Genomic DNA, 23,618 nt, shown 5'->3' with positions numbered 1-23,618 from the left:
TTTCTAAATCCACAGATGGCTTTTTTTCCAGATTTGCTTTCTATACAGCAGAGCTGCATGTCCTGCAGGCATCAGTAGACTTTTCCTAACCTGGATAGCTCTCAGCAGTGCCCTCTCTTGGCCATGTAGCTGTCACAGTGGGGGTCTTGTGCATTTTGGAAAAAGTAAGAAGTCACCTTATTCCATCCCTTGTTTGCTGAGAGTTAAGACAGATACCCTTCCTGCCTGTAATGGCTTATCTGCGATTCTCTGTGAAGAGCGGTGTCAGTCTCACCACTTCTCATGGCTCAGCTGCTTTGGTTTGTGTAGGAGGTGACCCCTAGGCTTCCTTCCCCTTTCATTTCTCTCACTTGCCTTTTGATTTGCCTCCCTGAGCCTGATTTGGAGGAGGGCTGAGGGAAATACCTAATTAATATCTAAAATAAGCCTATAAAGTTGTGTCAGTTAAATCGATCACCTGCAAGTGATTCTTGGTCTTAGTTTGCACTTGAAAAAAAAACTGCAGGGTCACTGGGAGAGGAGCCTGGTAAGAAAGGAGAGGGAGGACGGCAAGTGCCATTGCACAAGGAGGGACCACCCTAGGCTTCTCCAGAAAGCACAGGCAGTTAGGATCTGAGACTCCTGACCGTGTACATCCACCCTGCCTTGGTTGAGTGTTGGCTCTTTGAGAGCAAATACAAGAGCCATCAGCCCAGCCAAAGCTTCAGAATTGATTCCCAGTTCCTGAAAAACCTTGTTTTTATTTGTTTAGGCCCCAACGCCGGCCCCGATGGTCTGATTCCATGGACAAGGTTCTGTAAGGTGGGTGCTGTCTCGGATTTACACTCTGAGTGCTTTCTGCTCTCTGTAGGGTTCTTGGATTTCTCAACAAGGTGCTGGCTGCGCCATGCTTGCTTTGGCAGGTTCCTCTAGCCCATGGAACCCCTAGGACAAGTTGTTTACTTTCCTTCAGCGCGAAGGTTAGGCTCCAAGTGTGAGTCTGACAGGAAGCACCTGTCTGTGTGATAACATTCTCTCACATCCTAAATGAGTCCTCTGTTTGCTCACACTGGGCCCTGGCTTGGCAGCATGTTAGCCCCGTCCGTGAGTAACGTGTGCTCTGTGCTGGTGTGGACAGCCCATGGGCCAGATGACCGTCCCCGAGCCTACTCAAGCAGGGGCCCAGTTCAGGGGGGTGGTAATCGACCCCGTGAGGGTCACCAGACAGTGCTGACAAGCTCGAGCTACTGGAGTTCAGCAGTGGGAAGCCACTGTGATCACCCAGGGGGTCATGCCCTGGCTAGGTCACTAATGTTTGGAGAGGGAAGCAGAGTCTGGCTCAGGATGTGGAGAGCTGGGTGTCTGAAAGCCGATAAGAAGGGGAGGGACGGCTCTGTAGGAGACAATGCTAGCTTTGGCAGCTGGGCAGTCTTTGCAAACTAAAACCCAAGGGTAGGAGGAGACAGGAGAAGTCAGAGTTTGGGATTTCTTGGTTTCTAATGTGTGCATCTATTTACTTGGCAGGAAAATATAAATGATAAAAATTTTCCGTTCTGGCTTTGGATCGAAAGCATCCTTGAACTCATTAAAAAACACCTGCTTGCTCTCTGGAATGATGGGTAAGGACCACAGATAGATGTATTTTTGAAGCATATGTTGAGCACAGACTCCGTTACTGCAAGGCAGAGATAGTCCTGACCAAGACAGACTTCATTATTTGGTGAGACTTGTGAGCATCCCACTGAAACACGCTTACAGGCTATCCCTTCAGGGATTCATTAGTGGGCCCTCATAAGATTAAACTTATACTTCCATAATAAACATATATGTATTTTTTAATTAATTAATGTTTTATTGAAGGATAATTGCTTTACAGAATTCTGTTTTCTGTCAAACCTCAACATGAATCAGCCACGGGTATACACATATCCCCATTTTCAAAGCTGAGTTTAAAAACCCTGAGTGCTATGCATGCATTCATTGTACAAAAATTTCTTGAGCATCTTCTTTATTGCCTCCCAGTAAGGAAGAAAAAGCTGTTTTTAACACAGTAAGTTTAAAGTGTTAGTCGCTCAGTTGTGTCTGACTCTTCATGACCCCATAGACTGTAGCCCACCAGACTCCTCTGTCCATGGTGTTTCCCAGGCAAGAACACTGGAGTGGGTTGTTATTCCCTTCTCTAGAGGGCTTTTTGACCCAGGGATCGAACATGCGTCTTCTCCATTGCAGGCAGTTCTTTACCAACTGAGCCACCAGGGAAGCCCAACTCAGTAAATTGTTTCTAATTTATTCCCAGGGTCAGTTGAGATTTCAGCAAAGAGATTCTTAACTTGGTCAGAAGTTAAGAATATGAAAATGGATCGTCTGAGCCTTCCTCTTCACTGTAAAAGATAAATTCAGACATTTTCAATCACCAAGTGAAAATGAAAGGCTCATTAATCCAGAAAGTATTTATTGATCATCTGTTGGCACCAGGTTAATGAGCTTTTGGGGGAGTTAAGCATATATACGTATGACTGAAATGATTCCTGAAGTGTCAATGAAATAGTTTTAAAGCATCTAAAATAGTCGATACATTTTTATCCTGTGTTCTTGTGTCACGTTGTAGTCATCTTGGTTGGTAAATGAGCAGGAAAATTATAGAATCATGACCGAACCTCAGAGTGCCTCCGTTGATCCCTTTCCGCATCCAGGTGTATCGTGGGCTTTATTAGCAAGGAGCGAGAGCGAGCCCTGCTGAAGGACCAACAGCCTGGGACGTTCCTGCTGCGCTTCAGCGAGAGCTGCCGGGAAGGGGCGATCACGTTCACGTGGGTGGAACGGTCCCAAAATGGAGGTGGTAAGCCAGGGTTCCTGCACACACCCCCATTCGACCCACAGGTGCAAGCCCTTCCTCTACTGCAGATCAGCTCATACAAATAATGAGCCTGTGACATAAAATTGCAGCTCCTGTAGCCCACCCCAGTTGAGCTTCCCTAATAGGAATTTATTGCATACCCAAGAGTTTGTGGGACTCTTTGCATAGAACCTGTTGTGCACATAATGGTTGTTTAAAAGACAAGGTCACATTCTTTCCTCTTGTTGAGGTTTGATACCTGTAGGTGAAGAATGTGAGTCCCTATGACTGGCAGCTAGTTGTTGGGAGGAAACCCATCGTGTGCAGGCATAAGCTTCCAGACCCACTGAGGGGAATCACGTGTGGATGTGCTAGGATGAGGGCTGGTTGTTTGAGGGGGTCCTGGGACTGGTTCTCCACCCTGCCTTCAGACAGAGCATGCGCACGTTTATATGGGGTCTATCTTGGGTTTCTATCTGATGCAGTTCATCCATGGCAAAACAGTTTCGAAAACCTAAGTATACAAAACAGGTTTCTGGGGAATAAGAAACATGTTTTGGTGGAGATGAAAAAAGGTTAAAGACAAACTGGTGACTTTTTCCTGTTACTTCTAGTTTGCTCTGTTTGAAGGATTGGAGGGAAAACTGAACTATTCCAGTGACTTCTGCTTTCAGTTAGAAGATGCGATAAGATGGGATGCTTTTCTAGTTCTATGTATTTTTTTTTCTGGTGAAAAACAAGAGAGCCTGGAGTAGAGCCCAGGGAGGGGGACAGTAGGGGCAGAGCCTGCCTTTTCTGCTTCTCCCCTGGTGGTTCTTTCTGGAGCTTTGCGGAGAGATGGAGCTAGCAAAGCGGGCAGAGATGCACACCGCTGACAACTGGGCAGTCTTAGCCGGGCAGCACCAGCTTTGGTCTGAAGTTCAAGAGCAGAGTCCCTAGAGCACCTGACCTCTGGAATATGAGCCCCAAAGTGAGATCCTGAAACAGTTAGGAAGCAGGAATTCAGTGAAGTCTGGAACTAAGACTAGGAGCAAATTAAAGTTTGGGTGATTTTGCATTCAGAATTATAGAAAAAGATAGCAAATAGGGTCCATTTTTGGTTTGTTTAAAAAGTTTTCCTTGTATTGTCATTGTTTATTTTCATTTTTCAATATGAAAAGAAAGTGAGCTTTTCTGTTAACCTAATCTGTGGCTTGAGCCAAGAAGACCCAAGTAGTAATTAGTTATTTTATGGGTGTCTAGTAAAATTTTTTTGACTAGATTTACAAATCTAAGCAAATAATGACAAATGCAATGTTATTGAGAGTGATGATGGCCTTTGTTTTTCCTGTCTTAATGAAAGGTTAATTTATTTAGAAATGAATCAGTTACACACGCTGTGATGAAACTCCTAGATTATGTTTAGTTCTTACCAGGTTCTGTTAAATCCATAAACTCTGCAGTGTTTTGTTTCTTTCCTCTGTTGTTCTGGGCTATTCCATGGGACTCACTTGACTTTTCTTCCTTTTAGAACCTTACTTCCACGCGGTTGAACCCTACACAAAGAAAGAACTTTCTGCGGTTACTTTTCCTGACATTATTCGTAATTATAAAGTCATGGCTGCTGAAAATATTCCAGAGAATCCCCTGAAGTTTCTGTATCCAAATATTGATAAAGACCATGCCTTTGGAAAATACTACTCCAGGCCAAAGGAAGGTAAGTGAGGAGAGTGCACAGGAGTTGCCTGCTGAGTCATAGCACAGCCTAGTTTTCGCCATGGTCATGTTCTCCCTTCATCTTGTCCAGAGGTTTGCAGACAGGCTTTAATCCTACTCCTCCACACTGCCCTTGCCTTCTTGTAAGTACAGGGCACCCCCTCCTTTTGAATTGGTAAAAGTAGGCCTTCAAAACATAGTACAGTTGACACGTGCTACATTGTTTGGCCTGATACAGAGAGTTAGAAAGGAGCAAATGATTTTTCATTTTAGGGGTGTTGGAAAAGTCCATTTCTGGTCTTCTGTGTTTGTTACATTTTTTACTTTTTCTGAGTGGAAGGGATAAAAGGACCTTTGATGGTCACTTGATTTATGTCAACCCATACCTGAAATTGAGCAAGCGGAGGCCTGGGTGAAGAGAAGTGGTCCCTGCACAGTGACCCAGTAAGTTACTAGGTCTCCTCCTCACTGAGAGCAGGTCTAGGCTTAGCACACAGGTCTTCCACTGCTCAGTCTTCCCTCGACTGTATTTGAGAAAGGGGAAATTAGACTCACCTGCTTTAGAACATGCCAACAGAGTTAATGGTTTTTCAGGATCAGTTATTTGAGTATTAACACAATTACTTGGGGAGAAGATGCCCGCAGCTCACCTTGACTGATGTGTCTATGACACCAGCCAGGCCAGGACCATAAACCAGATGCAACTTCTGTAGGACTTCGGGCCTTGGAAAGAAACGTCTCTCCCATCTTGTCTATGTTCAGCACAGAAGAACGTACCTCCCCTTTTCTTCTCGTTGTTTCTGCATCCATACCACAATTTCAGGTGACGCAGGCAGGGAATCTTAGCTGACTGTCAAGGAAAACAAATCCAGTCTTGATCAAAGAAAAAGTTGATTGTTCTTTTTTTTAATTTATTTTTGGCTGTGCTGGGTCTTTGCTGCTGCTCAGGCTTTTCTCCAGTTGCAACGCATGGTCTTCTCATTGTGGTGGCTTCTCTTTTTGCATAGCATGGGCTCTAGGGTGCGTGGGCTCAGTAGTTGCGGCTCCCAGGCTCTAGAGCACAGGCTTATTAGTTGTGGCGCATGGGCTTAGTTGCTCCTCACCATGTGGGATCCTCAGGGGTCTTTACCACTGAGCCAGCAGGGACGTTGCAGTTGATTGTTCTTGTGTGATATCTGCTAACGGAAAGTGTCCACGATGTGTTTGCTTCTAGCCCCAGAGCCTATGGAACTTGATGGCCCTAAAGGAACAGGATACATCAAGACTGAATTGATTTCTGTGTCTGAAGTGTAAGTGAACACAGAAGAGTGGCATGTTTAAAATCCTCAAACAAGCCCCCTGTCCTGGCTGGGGCCTGTTGAAGATGCTTGTTCTTTGCTTTTCCATTGTAATTGTTGCTGTCATCATCACAGTTGGACTTGTTGGAGAGATCCTAATTAGAGATTTTGTGTCACTCCCTGTCAGCGTTTCACTGCCTTTATTAAAAACAAAAACAAAAACAAACAAACCCAAAACAAGGTTGTATTTAAGGTATATAAGTTCTCCCCAAACTGATATTTTGAAAGAGTGTAAATAAAATGAACAAAAATTGATGAGAGTGGGAAAGCAGTTCTTTTTAATGTAGAAAAGGCCAAAGTAATGATTGAGATACCTTTTTTTTTTGTCCGCTTGCTTTTATTTTGTTGTTTCATTTTGTAAAAGGTAGAAAAAATTTTGGAAAAGTCATTGTCAGTTATTTGGCCTGCAGCACTGTCTTGGGGTGAATGGATGTAGCCTTCATGTAAAAACCCTCTGGAGCAGCTTTATCTGCATACAAACCTCAAGGTAGGGATGAGGGACTCCCCAGACATTTCCTCTGGCGCTTCTTGGGCCAGGGTAGGCGACACGCTGCACACGCTCGCACCCAGGTTTACCCAGGCAGAAGCGGTACAGGACCCAGACTGGCTATTTCTCGCTCACATATCCAGAGTCCAACGTGCTTCATGAGGGGCCGGGCTGGGGACATGAACCTCTTGAGATCCTTGCTTTTTCAAATGTATCTTACAAGTGCACATACTTCTCTTGAAATAAAAAACTGAAGTGATGACACGGGCCAGAGATGAAATGGCCAAGCTGGTGGTACTGCTTCCACAATTTAGATGTCAACATTTCCTGTTTCTTTCTCCCCCATTTTAGTCACCCTTCTCGACTTCAGACCACAGACAACCTTCTTCCCATGTCTCCTGAGGAGTTTGACGAGGTGTCTCGGATGGTGGGCTCTGTAGAATTCGATATGGTGAGTACCAGCACGCAGGGACGATCTCAGTGTTGGCTCTCCGAGGCCAGGAAGGCGCTTGGCCAACCCTGGGCCTGTCTGTGAGCTCTCGGAAGGGCCCAGAAGGATGTTTTCTAGATAAGCTGTGACAACTTGGAGCCTGCTGTGTTTAAACAACCTACATTGTCACCAAGATCTTTATTTCTGGAATTCAGCACCTTCCCCAAAATAATATTTCAAACATTTAAAAATTCACCCTCTGCCTTTTAAAGTTATCCATGTAGAAATCTCATATATAAAGGAACTAAGATTTTCCTGATAAGAAAATGTTTTCCTTTGGCCTGTTGTTTCAGCCCTGTGTCTGAGTGAAGAGGTGTTATTTTTAGGAAGGGAGACTAACGCTTGGTAGTTGCAATCTTTGTAGAGATTTGGCGAGCCACAACGAAACACTTTCACCTGCTTTATGTTTGAGAGCTAACTTGTGCCGCTCACACCTGGAGCTGGGAAGGGCTTGTCAAGAGTCAAAAGTTCAAGGAATGAAATACAGTCATGAATACTATAAATGAAATACTGTCATGATTGTCAGTATAAGGATAAGAACCGGGCTGTCCACCAAAAGAGTGATTCTTTCTTTGGGAGAATGTTTTTCAGAGTGTCAACGAGTATTGTCTGCCTGAAATCTGAAATCTTATCTCTTAAAAATTTTATTTTTTTATTGGCTGGATGTTTCCTGATGCTGTTTAATTTTAAGCTCTTTTCCACATGAAGCTATTCCAGTTCATTTTTTAAAATTTTCTTAATTAAAAAAAAAAATCTCTCTGAGTCATCCCCAGTCTGTCTTTATCGCTGTGTGCCCCAGGCCAGGGATCGGGGGTTGAGGGGTGGTGAGGGGGAGGGTGGTCCTGGCACAGACTGCATTAAGCGGAGGAGGGAGCAGATGCCGGTTGAGAGGGTGCCATCTTCCGACATTCAGGGTCACAAATCCTTGAGTTCAGGGAAGGCATTTGTGTGTCATCAGTAGTATCTGTTTAGACTTAAGTTTCTGGCATGTAACCTTATCTTTTTCCCTCACTTGCAGAAGTATGGGCTAAAATCTTTAGAGACTGTGCTTTCTTACACCCTCCTGATTGTTGAGGCTGAAAAAAAAATTACTTGGAAAAATGCTTAGGTAGTGTAATAGCAAAATAGTTCTATTAGCAAATGAAAAACGAAACTTTTACATGTATAAGGTTGCATTCTCTGTTGGAATGTAGCTCCCCACTCTGCTCTGAAGTGCTCTGTGAGCCCAGCACAAAACTGGAATAACTGTAAAGCCCTGTTCAGAAATTGTAAGACCAATGGACAGAACCCAGCAACCGTGTGTTTGTTTGTTGTTCCCGAGCAGGTTGCATCATCATGGTCTTCATCACTATTAATAGGTGACACTTGTTAAGCTCTTTCTGTGTACCGGGCATGCTACTGGTAGAAACTTAGTCCTCACACCGATCTTCTGAGTTAGATATTATTATTTTTCCTACTTTACAGATGTAAACAAAAAGTTTCTCCAAAATTAACAAATTTGCCTAAGATCAGGTAGTCAGTAAATGAGGGAATGAATATTTGAATCCCCCTGGGGTGCCTCTGGACTGCATGTTCTTGTCTACTCTCCTGAGACCCCCTCACCTAGAAAGCTCATCTATGATTCATTTAAAACCTGGACCCCAGGGAAGCTGTTTGCACTTGACACTGAGTGTGTGCTATTCTGGTTTATTAAGATGAAGGCAGCGTAACCTTTGGGGGAGAGGCTTGTGTTTGTTATTTGGAAATCTGCACTCCACCTCTGTCACACCATTATCCCCTGTGACCTTGAGAAAATAAGATGGATTAGTCCCCTCCATCTGTGCATGCAGCATGACTGCTTTCTCTGCTTCTCTGTGCTCTGGGAATAATAACAGTGGGAGCTATTTACTTTAAATAAATACTAGGAAATGGTTTTATGGCTCTGGATCCCCTCTCCCCCTGCCCAGGAGCCATCCATTCTATTCCAGGTGATTTTGTTCATTTCATTTGTAGAATAAAATCTATTTTTGCACATACGCACACATACAAATCTCCGGATTAAACCCATGGAAGATTTAAGAGCTAAAACAGGCTCTAATATGGGCACAGCACTGGTGAGACAAAATAAAAGTTAGATTCTGTCTCCGAATTGGCTGGACTCCACCTTGTCTGTCCCAAATTGTCCTCCGCCATGGCCTGATTTCCTTCTAGTGTCCAGTCTTGGGAGTTAGGGCGTATGCTCTGAAATAGACCTTTCATGGAGCTGGCTGGTGTTCGGGTGTGTCTGGGGGTTGTCTCTCTGGAGCAGCAGGCACTGGAGCTGACGCCTGGTGCTGCTCCAGAGCCGGAGGACTGCAGCCTCCTGAGACAGAGCACCAGTGTTCTCTGTAGCCTGACTGCAGTATTTGTTTAGTCTGGCTTTCCTGTACAGTAAATTTTTCCCTCCAGGACTTCATGAGAACCAGGCTCCTCTCCTGGAGGCCTTTGGGCAATGCTGATATTAGTAGGAACATTTATTAATTGTCTGCTATTTTCCATTGACTATACTAAGCATTCTTCTGGGCTTCCCTGGTGGCTCAGATGGTAAAGAATCCACCTGCAATGCAACAGATCCTGGTTTGACACCTGGGTTGGGAAGATCCCCTGGAGAAGGAATAGACTACCCATTCCAGTATTCTTGGGCTTCCCTGGTAGCTCAGCTGGTAAAGAATCTGCCCACAAAGCGGGAGACCTGGGTTCGATCCCTGGGTTGGGAAGATCCCCTGGAGGAGGACATGGCAACTCACTCCAGTATTCTTGCCTGGAGAATCCCCATGGACAGAGGAGCCTGGTGGGCTACAGCTCATGGGATTACAGAGTCAGACATGACTAAGCACATAGCACATACTAAGTATTCTATATATGCTGTATAATTTAACCCTTTCAACAACAAGTCTGTTAGGGACTCTTCTTCAAATAGATGAGGAGCTTGGGATTTGGAGGTGAAGGAACATGGCTTGATCACACAGCTAGTAAGACACAGTAACAGGATTTGGATCCATGCCCACTTGCTTTCTCTCTGTCTCTCCAAAGACCACCGTCTTTACATATTTTTACTCTCAGATTGAAACATAGGGGCTAAAACTTCATTGTGCTTTTCAATCCAAAATATTTTCCTAGGAACCCACAATGTACCACCCACTATTGACTACTTGGGATTAAAAAAAATAAAAGGACTGTTTTCAAGGGTTATGTAGTCTAAAGCTGTGTTGCTGTTGGTGTTTTGGTGGGGGGGGGGTTGGTGAATGATTCCCTGGGTGGGGCTGTCCTGTGCATTGCAGAATGGATAGCAGCATTTGTGGCCTCTCTTCACTAGATGTCAGTAGCCCACACCCCCACACCCAGTCATGCCAATGCAGAATGTCTCCAGGTGTTGCCGGAGGACAGAATCACCCCGGTTGAGAGCACCTGGAGTAAGGGGAGGGCCCAGCATAGACGTGAGGGGGGATGTTTGTTTCAGGCTGTGTCCTGTGGATGAGCAGTTCTGGGTCTACGAACGGCCCTATTGGAGGCAGCTGGGCCAGAGGCACGGCTAGGGGAGGAGTTCCTAAGCCTTCTGCTTGTCTAGCCAGTACCTGAAACTCCTTCATCTGTTATTCCTACTGAGTGGCCTTTAAGGAAAATACATCATTTTCCCCAGGTTCATCTCTCCCTCTGGCGTGCAGCTCAGCACTGCTTCACCCTTGTTTTGCATGAGCAGATTTGCCACATTGCTCAGTCCCCAGACTTGCCCAACAGCAGAAAGCTTTATTCAGCCTGGATGAATTGACAGAATTAAGCCGGTAGGCTGCAGAGTAATAATCCATCAGCTTAGGTGGTATAAAAGGTCTCGATTAGGCTAGGAAAACGGATGGCACATGCTGCAGGCCCTCTAATCCCATGGTGGTTTTTTGCTGGGGGATGTCTTTCTACTGTAGGACACACAAGGAATGTTAGCTATGAGTCTGCGTTTTACAGGACCAGTGTAGTAATGTCATTACATTTTCTCTCTTACAGATGAATGCGGTCTAGAGCATGAATTTTCTCATCTTCTCTGGAGACATTTTTCCTTCCCACCTGTGATTCCCTTCTGCTACTGTGTTCCCTCACATCCTGTGTTTCTAGGGAATCTAAAGAAAGGCCAAGAAATTTGCTGCAACCTGTTGATAGCAAGTGGATTTTTCCCTAATTCAGAAACATCTGTTACTCTGAAGGGCTTCATGCATCTTATTGAAGGTAAAATTGAAAGGCCTTCTCCACATAGAGGGTTTAGATGAAAAACATCCTGGTACACCAAAATCATCAGGACTAGAATGAGAGTCCTTTAGGAAAGGTGAGACATTTAGCAGCATGTAGTAGATGCTATGCATAGTCAGGGCCCAAATTGTTACAGGTGGTTGGATAGATCACATGGTTATTCTTATTTGTTCTCTCTGCTTTAAATATAGCCTCAAGTTTGCCAGTGGCTTGCCTGTGAAATAGTGCAAAGCTGTCCTGTATCTGGGCAGAGGATAAAAGTTATGTGTGTTATTATATTTTCCACACTGGCCATTGAAAACTAAAGATTCTCTTTCTTGGGAGAATTAGCTTTTGGTATGGCTTTATGATGCTGGCTAATATCAATAGAAGGAAGTAAACTTTACAAATTCATGAGTAGTATCTTCCATTTCAGCTTTAATACCAAAGTTGAATATATTCTGCCTTCATCATGAAATTGAAGTTAGTAAATGAAACTGTCTTCACAGTTCTATCAAGGGAGCCAAACTATTAACAGCTCTCTTAAGGCAAATCCTATTATTTTTTCAAAAAGTTGAAATTAATTGTAGATGTAAACAAACTCAGAAATTTAATGCATGTTTCATAAGTGGGTTCACTTGTCTTTATTGTTTAGTAAAAATTTTAAAATTGAGAAGAAAAACTAGTAATTGACAAATCATTAGGTGGAGATTATGAGAATCCAATAATTTGAAAACTCATCCTGTGTAACTGCCTTGAGAATTGGGTAATTTTCACTGGCAAATGTGTATCTCTCACAAATACATTACAGATGGTTCCACTATCTCTCTTGTGCTTTTTCTAGATCTGTTTTGGACTGGATGATGTTTTGTGAAGTGTTGTGTTTCTTACCTTGCCCCTTCCCTAGCACTGACATACACAGAAGTGGTTTGGGGAGTAGGTTTGATAGAGGTCTTCTAGATAACTTTCACAAACAGCTGTCTGCAGCTGAATCATATTTTTCTGCTATCACCACCACAATCATATTTTTATGTAAATACTGTATTTTTCTGGTGGGGATAAAGTTTTCTTGAGGTCTATTTTAAAGTATGTGTATTACATTAAATATAATACGCACATGGTACTTTATTAAACAAATTAAAACCTCCTCTCAGTTTTTACATAAGATGATTGACATGAACCTGAGTTTGCATTGACTTTTTAAATTAAAATGATAAAGGAACAAAGAAGACAGCAGTTTAAAAAGGTGTTTGTAATTCCTGCTATTTAGCTATTTGGTATATTTTTGCCCTCTAAAAATGCTTTGGCATAGTTTCATTTTCCTGCATGTCCAGAGATTTTGTTTACTTTTTTAAAGTATTAAACTTATAGTCTGTTAAAAATAATATCTGGTGTAAAGATTTTAAACATTGCTGGCATTGTCTGTAGGTTTGATGTTTTTCTCATCTTATGTTTAAACATAAAAATGTCACTCCTTATTTTTAAATAAGACCAATATCGTTTTCCTAAGTGTTGCCTTCTCTTACCCTGATTAAGGTAGGTTAGTGGAGGAGATGAGAGAAGAAACATTACTGAGAGAAGTCATAATGAGTACCATAAACAAATGAAAATCCTTTGGTCTTGGTGACCACCATAGCTGCCTCCAAGTGCAGAAATAATTTGGTATTTTAAAATGAATTTCAATACTGCTATAATGTGTTTTTAATTTTAAAATACATGTAAAATGTGACTGTTGTCTCCATAGCAGCATCTAAAACCTACACCTCCTTGATGAGGTGAGGTATTACTTCCTAAGAAGTTATTGCACCCACACAAAAAGCTGCCATTTTTTTTTCTCCAAAGATGCTCTAAGCCAGAAAGCTGTGACCCTCTTAAAAGGCATTGAGTGCTGGGGGAAAAAAAAACAGTATAATAGAAGAATCACTAGGTTAGACGTAAATGGGCAGGTTAGATTCAACTGTTGTTTGAGCTATCAGGGAATGGTGGTATAAGCTTGAATTCTGGCCTCATAGCAAATATGACCATTCTCATCTCCCTGTCTGCAGTACTTGTATCTAGGAAATATCAAGTTTTTTCATAATAAACATCAAGAGTGTATTTCTCCAGGGAATGAAGTACAACAGATAAATGCCCTGCCTAGCTGGTTATGTTTGTATTTCTATGTATTTGATCATTATAAGAAGTCACTGAGTAGATCCTGGTAAAGGGATGTTTGTGTGTTTTAAGAGTATTTCTGGTATGATGTTTTATAAGCACAGAACCTTTATGTACCACTTAGGACAAATTTCTCCCTTTTCAGGAAAGTGTTCTCTGAAGTGGCAGTAAATAGTATTAAATGATGGAAGTCTATTTGTTGTCTGTAAGCTGAAATGGAATATTAGGTCTTAATTGAACAAAGCACTCCTTTCACATCTGACTATCCCAAGAAAAAACCAGAAATGGTTTTGAAAGCTCTGGTACTTTAAGATGCTGTGCCCAGAGTAAGGGGTGTTTACTTAAGTGGCTTCTGCTTAGTAAGATTCATTTATTAGTTCACCAGATATATGTTGAGCACCTGCCATGGCCTAGGCACTATTCTAGATGTTTGGGAAACTAAATTGGCAAAGTAAACCAGACAAAGATCTCTGGTTTTGTGGAACTTATGATGGTCTGAGATACTGGATCGTGTATCTAGTACAAACATCTTACCTATTAAAACTTAAGAAAGCTTTTGTGAAGCAAACATAGCCAAAAGTTATGAATAATTTAAAGGTTATACAAAAATATACATAATTTCAAAGTAATGGCATTCATCCAAGAAAGGGTGAGTAGAGATTTTGGGTGTCTCTTCTAGTTGTAAAATATCCCTTATATAGACAAACTGTTTGACTGTTATAGCAAGCAAAGCAGATTACTTTGTGACAAACAACTTTGATTGTTGAAAATGGACAGCCATGGCATTTGTGCTGTTTATGTACCTTCTCTGTGGTTAGAAGACCATGTGACCCTGAACCAGGGTTTTCTGGCTCTGGGAGTGAATGCCATTCCATACATGGATGGACCAGGTAGACCCCAGTGTGGCAGCACTGAGTTCAGTTCCCCCAATACACATTAAGACATTTGTGAAAATACCCTCTCTTTTCATTAAAAGAGGTTCAAACCCTCCTAGTGAAAGATTTCAATGTAGCAAATATTTACTGAGCACCTCCTGTGAAAGGATAGTGTTAGCTTCTAAGAGGACTAGAAACATGCCTGTGGGTCTTCTCACCTTCAGGGATGAAGTGCTTACAGAATTTTCATCCTAATCGTTGCAGTAACCCTACTGCAGTAGTTTCTGCAGTAACTACTACTGGCATAGTACCTGGGTCCATAGGAGGCATGAAAAATGCCTATATGTAGTTCCTATGTTCAGTGGAGTTTCCAACCCAGTGATGTAAGAGAAAACCTTTTTTTTAAAAGAATCATTTTTGGTTTTTTGATACATGTATTTATTAAGCTGTAAAAAGCAACACTACCTGATTTCAATTAAAATAAATATTTTTCAATTTCAGAATACTTACAACTTACAGTTTTAAGATTAGATTCACTTTGGGAGGTTCTGGAAGCAAATACATTCATAGCTGTACAATCCCCAGAAAGAATCTAAATCCAGCATTAGGTCATTCAGTTCCTGCCAGGCAGATAACAGCATCAAATGGTCAATAGCTGATCCAGTTCTGCAGCTAAAGGGCAGGATGGGCAGCAGTGGGGTACAGCACATGACACTCAGATATGAGATCATTAGAATGGAGACCAGCAAAAACAACAGTGTATACAAAGCTTTAAAGAAACATCACCATATAGAGCTCTGTGGTACCGAAAAAGCACATATGATCCTAAAGCCAGAATAAAAAGATCTTTGGAGCATAGTGATGGCAGCAGTTAACAGCACAGTTAAAAGTATTTAAGTCAAATGTGTTCATTATTATTACCAGCCAATAGCAAATAGCCAGAGCAAGACCCAGCCTACAGTCATAAATAACATCGTGTGTAAATAAGGGCACATTTAACTAAACAACAAAGATTGCACAGAATAGTTTTGATCTGAGAAAAGATGAAAATGCTTTGTTCCCAAGTAACAGAACAAAAATGCTCAAAATCATTGGCAGTCTTCGTCACATAACTATCTTAATGTTTCATTTAAATCACACAGAGCAGGCTGCTGTTGGAGCAATTATTTCAAATCATTTCAATTACAGAGTGTCTACCCCATGATATCTTTGGGAATAATGCTGTTCCTCTGCAGCATTTTACAAATACTACCTATCTACATGTCTGATAGACCCATGGGGTAGGAACGCCCACCCACCATACTCCACACAGAAGCACAGACTTGAGAATGGCTTCGTGCCTGATGCAGCTCCGTTAAGGAACACCCACCATGTTCCACCTACCGAGGTGCTGCCTAGGCAATAAGGGACAATGGCAGAAGTTACTGATTTAGACTGGGAGCAGTAATTGAAACACCTGGAGGCCGCTTCAGTGGGAATAGGAGCCACTGGGCATGATAAAGCCTGGAAGCAGCAGTGTGTGCTGACAGAAGGGGGAAGAAAAAGGAATTTATTATATTAACATAACAGCCAGCATTCATGTAGCTGAGGACTCTGCTCATTTCACTAAATACAGCTTCAGAGAAGTCCATTTGTGTGTGTGTTTAATTTCAGAAATCCTCATTAACATACCCTTTTATACCTCTGAGGTATGACAGGATAATGTATATGTGCAGTTCCTCCCCAAGACAAATGATGGATTTTGATTTAAAATGAAATAGCCTTTTCTTATTATTATACTGTAAAGTCCACCAAAAATATACAGTAGAAAATCAGGAGAAAATGGGAACGATCTAGTGATCCCCTAAACAGAATAGATACCTTGATGCAGACTTTTAATGACAGGTTTTAAAACAAATGTTATTTGTAGCAGTTCCCATACCTTCATAATAACTTTGGTAGCTTAGAGCATGTCTGAATTTATCCTGAAAGCTGAAAAATATCTTCTTAAAGAGCTGTCGGAGCACATCCCTTCCTTTTATTGGCTGACGAATTGGAATAATTTGTATTTAGCTTAGTAATCTGTCTCTGGTTCAACTCCTGTAGACAAATGGCATAGTTACAGCTCGGATGCCAAATACAGGAGGCATTTTCTGTTTTATTGTGGAAAACATGAAAACTGCATAGTATGCCAGCACCCACTTTCCCAGCTAAAGGAAAGAGGCAAAGAGCTAAATGTCTGGGAAAAGAAGCTGGTCTAAGGGGATGTAGAAAAAGGAAATTCTTTCCAAAATATTTTAACTACATTCACACATAACGTTTTGGTCACCAAACATACCTTAAACAGATTCCCTGATAAAGTCTAATTAGAATTGGTCTATCCTACTAACAGTTGTTAACTATTATAATTTTTAGAGTCACATCATGAAGCTAGGGTGATGGGAGACATTTTAAACACATAACCATAAGTGCATATAGTTGTTCACTCAAACTAAATCTGTATTTGAAGTCATGAAAATTACACTGTCTAAAGGTAGCCTTGACCCATTTGGACAGACTGTACAATAGAGTTTAATTTATAAATGCATATCAGCAGATCATCACCATAAACTGTAAAATTCACAAAATACACAAAAATCATGAAGACCACATAGTAAAGCTAGCATTGATAAATGTATCTTTTACATCAAATTATACAATGCACGAGGTAAATATTGCTCACATTATGGAGGGAGATTGTTTTATTTCTATTTTTTCCCAAAGAGATCAGATTTGTCCTGTGTGCACAATGAAGAAACTCCAGTAACACTGAAATGACCAATGTAAAATATACATCACTACCAGATAGGAATACACACGTTCTTCATAATCATTTTCCACAATTACATAGGTAAGTGATTTAAATCTTGGGCTTAAGACTATTATAACAGTCCATCGAGATTCTTATGGACCGTTTGATTCTCCTTTCCGTTGTCGGAATCTCCTTGAGGCGTGTACTGGACTTGGTATTCCTGCAGGATTTTAAATACGTCGTGGTGCCCAAAGTGCAGCGCTTCGTCCATGGGAGTGTTATTCCACCTAAACAAGTAGCACGGCACAGACAGGGTCATTAGGGAATTTCTGTACAAAGATGATAATCTTAGATTTTAAATGCAGGTTAAAGGGCCATTCAAATTTAGCTATTTACACAGTATTACAAGTAATATTGAAAAAAATGCAGAAAGAGATTTATAATCCAAAAAGTGATCTCCAAGCAAGTTGGGATATGGGGAGGAAGAGAAAAACCATCTTCTGCAAAATGGTCTTGTTCATACTAAGTGTTTATGGAGGGGAAATTCTAGTGTTGACAGGTAAGAGAGATTCCTCTACTATTCCTGAATTTTACCTTCATGAAAAGCCTAAGGGATCACTCTTTAAATACAATGTTCAAAGAAAACTCAGCTGTGTAACATCCATCACCCTAGCCTTTGACAGAAAATTTGTGTTCCTGTCAATGTAAAATCACAGTGAATCTCCACAAAGTCTGGAAATAACCATGGTCTTATTAGAGCTCAAATATACATTGGAGGAACAAGACTGGCCTCAGAGGAACTGACATTTCATCATCTGTGGTAAGGATGGGACTTTAGGGACTCAATTGGACCCACTCTACAACCAGAAGAGCTACTCTTTCCACAGGAAGTGTGCTTCTCTGGGCTGTGCTCTTTCGAGTCCTATAGATGAAGACTACTGAAGATGAGAAACGAAGAGCTGCCAGCAGTGGTTCATCAGCTAATTAGCCTTTTGGAAGAGGAGTCAACACTGTATAACTGTGACAACCCAAGTAAATGACAGAGCATGATAATTACCTCCCTAGTTCCTCACAAACTATTAAGTTTCTCTTCCATCCTCTCCCTACTATTATGTCACTTAACTTCTCCGTGGCTGGTAGGCTCTCTGATTCGATTTTTTCTCACAAGCTTCTGCTTTTCCTTCTTTCTTTGTTCTTAACCTTTTACCTTCTCAGTGGGGTCCCAATGTGGAACTAAAAGTTTTTTAAGTAATCTCATTTAAAAATATTTTTGAATAGTTTGGGAGCCTGTTCTTCATTTTTAAAATCAGGTAAGTAACCTTTTATATGTAAGTAACATTTAACACAAACGTGCTTCTCAAAAAAACTGCTGAATTAAGTTGCCTTTTACTTCTACGTTAGCCCTCATTAAGTTAGGGAGTCAGTGACCTCAAACAGGGTGATGGGTAACTTTTCAATCATTTACAGCATATAATTACCTGTCTTTCTGGGAAAACTATTATCTCTCTCTCTTTTTTTAACTGACTCTTGTTTTCCATGAAGTAATGCAAAATATCAATTCTATACACTAAATTTGCTCAAGCCTGTTTTACCAATTTGAGGTGATACTGATTCTATGAAATAGAGAAACAAAGATGTGTTCATCTAGCTTACATTCTCAAAACGTTGAATAACCAGTTACCACGTTCATTACTGAGCTAACTTTTGCCTCTCAGATGGATGCTTCTGCTTTCACATTCTTAGAGGTTGATTTAGGGCAAAAACCAACATTTTGATTCTTAAATATGCAAAGCATAGTAAATATTTCCAGCCTGTGTTAAACGGTGTTTTACTTGGGATTATAAATACAGGGGGCAAGGAGAAAACACCCTCTTCAGTTCCTTGCTCTGAAGAAAGAGCTGGTGTGGACATTACATTTGGGGATAAATGAGGAACTGTCTCCCGAACATGAGGTTTTAGAATACTACCAATAAAGATCATGATTTTGGGTAATCAGAGCATTACCAAGTTGCTAACAGTTCTCAGACACTGATGTCATAACTTGCCTGCATTTCCTGCAAGCTGAACTAATAAAACCCAAACCACTGATTTGAAAAATAGTAAAACCTTACTGAAACAGAAAGATCTAATAGCTAGAAAATAATCAACTTGCTCCACAAAGTTACTTTATATAGTCCTCAAAGATCTAATCCAAACTCCTAATCACATGTATCAAACCTCTCCCACCAAATATTTTTTTTCCATTCTTCTAAGCCTTTATTCTCCTTACTCACTGACTCACCCAGTTATGTAACTCCAGTTATATAACATGCCAGTGTATTAGTGCAGGATTTACTTCAAGCGTGTGTATACCTAAGCTGCATTCTTAACCCTCTCCTGACCATCCACCTTGTGAACAGGATTTACTGCAGGATGAATGTCAAGTTGCCATGTGGACCAGGAAGAAGAGGAGAGGAGCAGAACATATCCCAGGCTGATCCCTCCACTCTAGATAGACTGCCCCTCTCTTCCTTCTGTGCCCTCAAATCTCATCTCTTCCCCAAAGCACTGGTTAAAATTCAACTTCCGTGAAGCTTTCTAAAACTGACTACAAGCAAATCCAGGAATTTCAACAAACTCCAATAGAGTTCTGGAACAGTAATCTCCTTACACATTTTAATATACCCCTGCAATGTTTCTCTTGTCTGCCTGGGGTAGTCAAAAGCCCCACGAGGACAAAACTCCTATTTTATCTTAACAAACACCAAAACTTGTTTTCTCACACAATATACTCACTGACAGACTAACCAAGATAATTCTGAGAGAACTCCCTTAGGTAAAGAAGAGGATCTAGGAGAAAGAATGATCTACTGAATAGAAACAAGGTTTTGTTTGTTGCCTTTATAAGGCTTCAAAGCAAGTTCATCTCCAACATACACAATGTGGATTTAAATACACCCATCATTTAACTTTTATAGCCCTGTATGATAAAAAGCCTGGCCTGCCAATGTTAGAAAGTAACACGAGGGCTCACCTGTCCTTGGGGAAAGGATTTACTTTGCAGGCTTCCAGCAGAAATTTAACAACTTCAACATGACCTACAGCCAAAGTAAAACAAGCAGGTTTTAGTGTTAAGTAGAAATTAAGTTTGAAAAAAAAAAAAAATGAGTGGTTCATATATTACCCTCTGCAGCAGCTACGTGGAGTGCCGTTCTAGAATCGTAGTCTCGCTGTTCCATGTCCATGGCTGACAAAGCAAACCTGAAAATTTGTAAGCATAGCTGTTATATTAATTCGCCTCTAACATTTCCTCCATCAGTTCAACTGAAGGTCCTGTGAGAAAGGTGTCATCCTTCACTAGGCTCACTAATGGACACCCTGTTCAACTAGAACATGATGCCTTAGGTAAATGCCACTTCCCTGCTCTTCTTTAGCTTTTGCTCTTTTTGAGTAAGAAGAAACATTCACCATCTCAAGTTTACAGTCCTCTGTGACCTTTCCAGAATGGGGATCTGCAGATCAAGTGTTCCTATTTGCCCACCTCCCTCACTTCCAAAGATGGAGAGTGTGGATAGATGGGGATTGAGAAGGCATTGTCCAATTCCAGTAAAACACTAATATCAATTGGCCAGATTTGTTGAACAGTTACCACTTGGGAAAACAGAGGACTGGGCTTTTCTAGGAAGTAGAAAAAGAAAGACTACAGCAAGACTAAGGCACTGGAAGGGGAAACTTAATATAACTTTGGATTATTTTTATTAGAGGGAAATGTAAGTGAAACTTTAGCTTTAAAATGGCCCTCTCCCCAGAATCAATTTCATAAACATCTGTACACCATATGCTACCCTGTTGACATACCTTCGAAGTGCAGACACATCTCCAGTATATGCAGCAAACAAAAGGTTTATCACTGACTTTACCTGTGAAAAAAAGAGAGTTCAGGCATCCAGAGGAAAATCAATACGTAGAATGCACACCTGTCACCAGTAAGTGATTTCCATGTGCTTTGAACACTTCAGTGGGGTCACACACACAAATTTATCACAAGGATACTGCTGTAAGCAAAAAGAAGCCATGTGTGTTATTTTTCTTCTTTCATAGAGGATTATGAGGGGAAATCCAACATTAAAGATACATGAGGGAAAGAATGGAATGCTATCATTGGCACAAAAGAATGGAAACTTGTGACCTGGAAAACACACAGTTGGGACAACTGAAAACTGGAACCTTTTTCATTTAGTATGTCTCAGTGCTGGGAGCTGACTTGTATACTCATAAAATTCCTATCACATCACTGTTAAAAACTCAGTCATGCTATATAAATGTCTAATTCCTGCCAACAATCCCTGTCCTCACCAATCACTGGTTTCTTTGGAAATCTTCAGAGACAACATTTGGTATTAATCATCTCAAACTGTAAGAACAGGACTTCCCTGGAAAAGCAGTATTCCGTTCAACGCCCAGGGAGTACAAATGGGGGCAGGGTGACATTCCCAAAGCCTGTGACTCTGTCTCAGCCCAAAGGTGGATAAATTCCCAAAATACTAAGTCACTGACATGGAGTGCTCGTAGACATCAAAGTGTATCTTTTAATATTATCCACTTTCTTGTCGTTAATTAAGGGAAAGGCTAGTTACCCTAAAAGGCCATTGGATTTTGGTCTCTTTCATAAAGACTTTATCCAACACTGTTTTTGAGAAACCTAACTACTGAATGTACACTGTTTGTAAATAGTTCATAAATCCCCACTTTTGTCTTAAACTTACAACTTCAACATTCATACAGATGATCCAACTGACACTGGACTCAATGGTAGAAAACAGTTGACCTGTTGGAATGGTAAGTAACCCAGCGATCCCATACCCTGGGAGCTGTGTTTTCTAGATTTTAACCTGGACAGGCCACCTTTCCACTACAGCTTCCCTTTCCCACAACCTGTGAACTCTTAAACTGGAACGAATTATTGCAGGACTTCTCTAATTCAGCATTTTCAAAATGTTTTCTAGTAGAAACTAGTCCAAAGGTACCATGAAAAAAGGGTTCCATGGTTAGCTATTTTCTTAAAATACTAAATTCCTTCTTAGAGATTCATGTGCATATGAAAAGCTCTGTAAAGTTCTGCAACAGGAACTTAACCAGCTGAGCATACACCCCACCTATAAATTTTACTAGTAGTTACTAAGATCACTCCAGAAAACCTTACTCTTAACTCTTTCAGTCTATTTGCTTCCCTTCCAGCTACTCTTTACTACTCTTACCCAGCTTGCACTATGTCAGCCTACTAACATCAAGTCCAGAACAGTTTTCAAATGTGTGTGTGTGAGGTAGGGTGGAGAGAGGATAGTTTAAGATAATCACCCAGAAGGTTTTAAAAGTATATGTAAGCTTGTCTCTTCCTATTGCAATCATCCTATTCCCACACCTCAATTTGATATAATTTGAAAAAAGTTTCCAGGTCATTCTGATATGCACTCCTACAGGTTATGAACCACTGTTCCAGGTGCCCTTCTGTCTTAATTGGACAATTTGTAATTCTCAATTCCCTCGTGCTCTTGGGCCCACAGAAAAACATGATGGGACTATTACAAATGATTCTCCATCATTTCTAACCAGTCTTTCATCGCTGCTTGACCATTTTTTCCCCCTTATTGGTTCTTTCATACTTTCTTCAGATCTTTAATTCCAACGGTGACCCCATAACAGATGACCCTAACCACAACTTTATTAAAGATGATAAATTTTCACCTCTCCTTCCTCTGTTGTGCAAAATACTGGCTTAGAGTATCTATGCTCTCTTCTGTCCCTCCACTGGTTCCCTTATCTTTGCCTTAATCAGACACGACCATCCTATTTTGAAAAACCAATACACAACCCCACTGTTACCTCCTTTCAGTGCATATTTTCTGAAAGTATATTTTTAATTCCCTGCAAATTACCTTCACACCTACTATTCCCTCTCAGTAGTACTCTCAAACTTTAGCAGCCTCCCTCGGCCTGGATTCTTTCTGATCTCTCCAACACGCCCCGCCCTCACTTCTTGTCTTCCATCAGGCTGATTACCAGGTTCTTCCCCACGTTGGCCGCTCTGCAGTCATTTCCCACTTTTCACTGCCTGGTAACACTCCAAAAGTGGTCTCCACCTTCTTGCTTTTCACTGTAATTTCCCTCAAATGTGTTTCATATATCCCTCTGGGCAGAATGACTTCCCAGTCTGCATCTGGGAAGTAATCTAAATCTTTGTTCTCAAACCTGAATTCTAGAGCTCCACTTGCTTGTCATGCTGTCACTTCAAACTCAAAAACAGCAAACCTGTCTGCATCCCTGATGACTCCTTACCTGGCCTCCACAAGTCCATATCCATCTGTCTACTTGACATTGCCTCTAGGATGTTTAATATGCATCTCAGACTTCAGCTCAAGATGGAACTTGATTTCCACCACCTTCCCTCACCTCAAGTCAGCTTCTCTTCCCAAGTCCCTCAGATGACACTACAGTTCACCCAGTTGCTCAGGCCAAAGATAGTTATGATTCAGGGCTGCTGCACTGGATAGCATGCACTGAGCCCCCCACAAGTATGCCTGGCCAAGCAGGGGTACTCAGCCTGTGCTCTTCTCCCCCAGCTGTGGGACCCAGCACCCAGGTATGTCTATGGGAGGAAGGGAGCCCTCCTTAAACAAACATGCTGAGGGTCTGCACAAGAGGCAGAACTAGCTTTCTCTAACTTCCACAAACCAACCACATAAACTCTGTGGGTATTCCTAGATTCTACTTCACATAACCCAC

At 41.4% G+C, this 23,618-nt stretch overlaps 2 protein-coding genes across 9 annotated transcripts in view; one reads left to right on the top strand and one right to left on the bottom strand.

Annotated features, from left to right (window-relative positions):
• Positions 1-11,880, top strand: part of STAT1 (signal transducer and activator of transcription 1) — a 42,392-nt gene extending 30,512 nt beyond the window's left edge. For 2 of the 4 annotated variants that reach the window (XM_025000697.2, XM_005202570.5), the window contains 7 exons: positions 752-801; positions 1,504-1,598; positions 2,673-2,818; positions 4,326-4,511; positions 5,724-5,799; positions 6,686-6,785; positions 10,839-11,880. In XM_025000697.2, coding sequence (XP_024856465.1) covers positions 752-801; positions 1,504-1,598; positions 2,673-2,818; positions 4,326-4,511; positions 5,724-5,799; positions 6,686-6,785; positions 10,839-10,853 — 668 coding nt within the window. In that variant the 3' untranslated portion in view covers positions 10,854-11,880. Of the gene's footprint in view, positions 1-751; positions 802-1,503; positions 1,599-2,672; positions 2,819-4,325; positions 4,512-5,723; positions 5,851-6,685; positions 6,786-10,838 lie in introns of those variants that run through there. The other 2 variants (XM_025000682.2, NM_001077900.1) reach the window with 2 other exon arrangements.
• A 2,620-nt stretch (positions 11,881-14,500) lies between these two features.
• GLS (glutaminase) overlaps positions 14,501-23,618 on the bottom strand; it is an 87,396-nt gene continuing 78,278 nt past the window's right edge. For all 5 annotated transcript variants that reach the window (XM_005202579.4, XM_059874805.1, XM_059874825.1 and 2 more), the window contains 4 exons: positions 20,694-20,755; positions 20,020-20,096; positions 19,870-19,933; positions 14,501-17,143 (listed from right to left, as the gene is read on the bottom strand). In XM_005202579.4, coding sequence (XP_005202636.1) covers positions 16,987-17,143; positions 19,870-19,933; positions 20,020-20,096; positions 20,694-20,755 — 360 coding nt within the window. In that variant the 3' untranslated portion in view covers positions 14,501-16,986. The remainder of the gene's footprint in view (positions 17,144-19,869; positions 19,934-20,019; positions 20,097-20,693; positions 20,756-23,618) is intronic.

Source organism: Bos taurus, chromosome 2 (assembly GCF_002263795.3).
Source record: "Bos taurus isolate L1 Dominette 01449 registration number 42190680 breed Hereford chromosome 2, ARS-UCD2.0, whole genome shotgun sequence".
NCBI classification, from domain to species: Eukaryota; Metazoa; Chordata; class Mammalia; order Artiodactyla; family Bovidae; genus Bos; species Bos taurus.
Note: the sequence above shows the minus strand (reverse complement) of the source record. Positions and strands in the feature narration are given on the sequence as shown.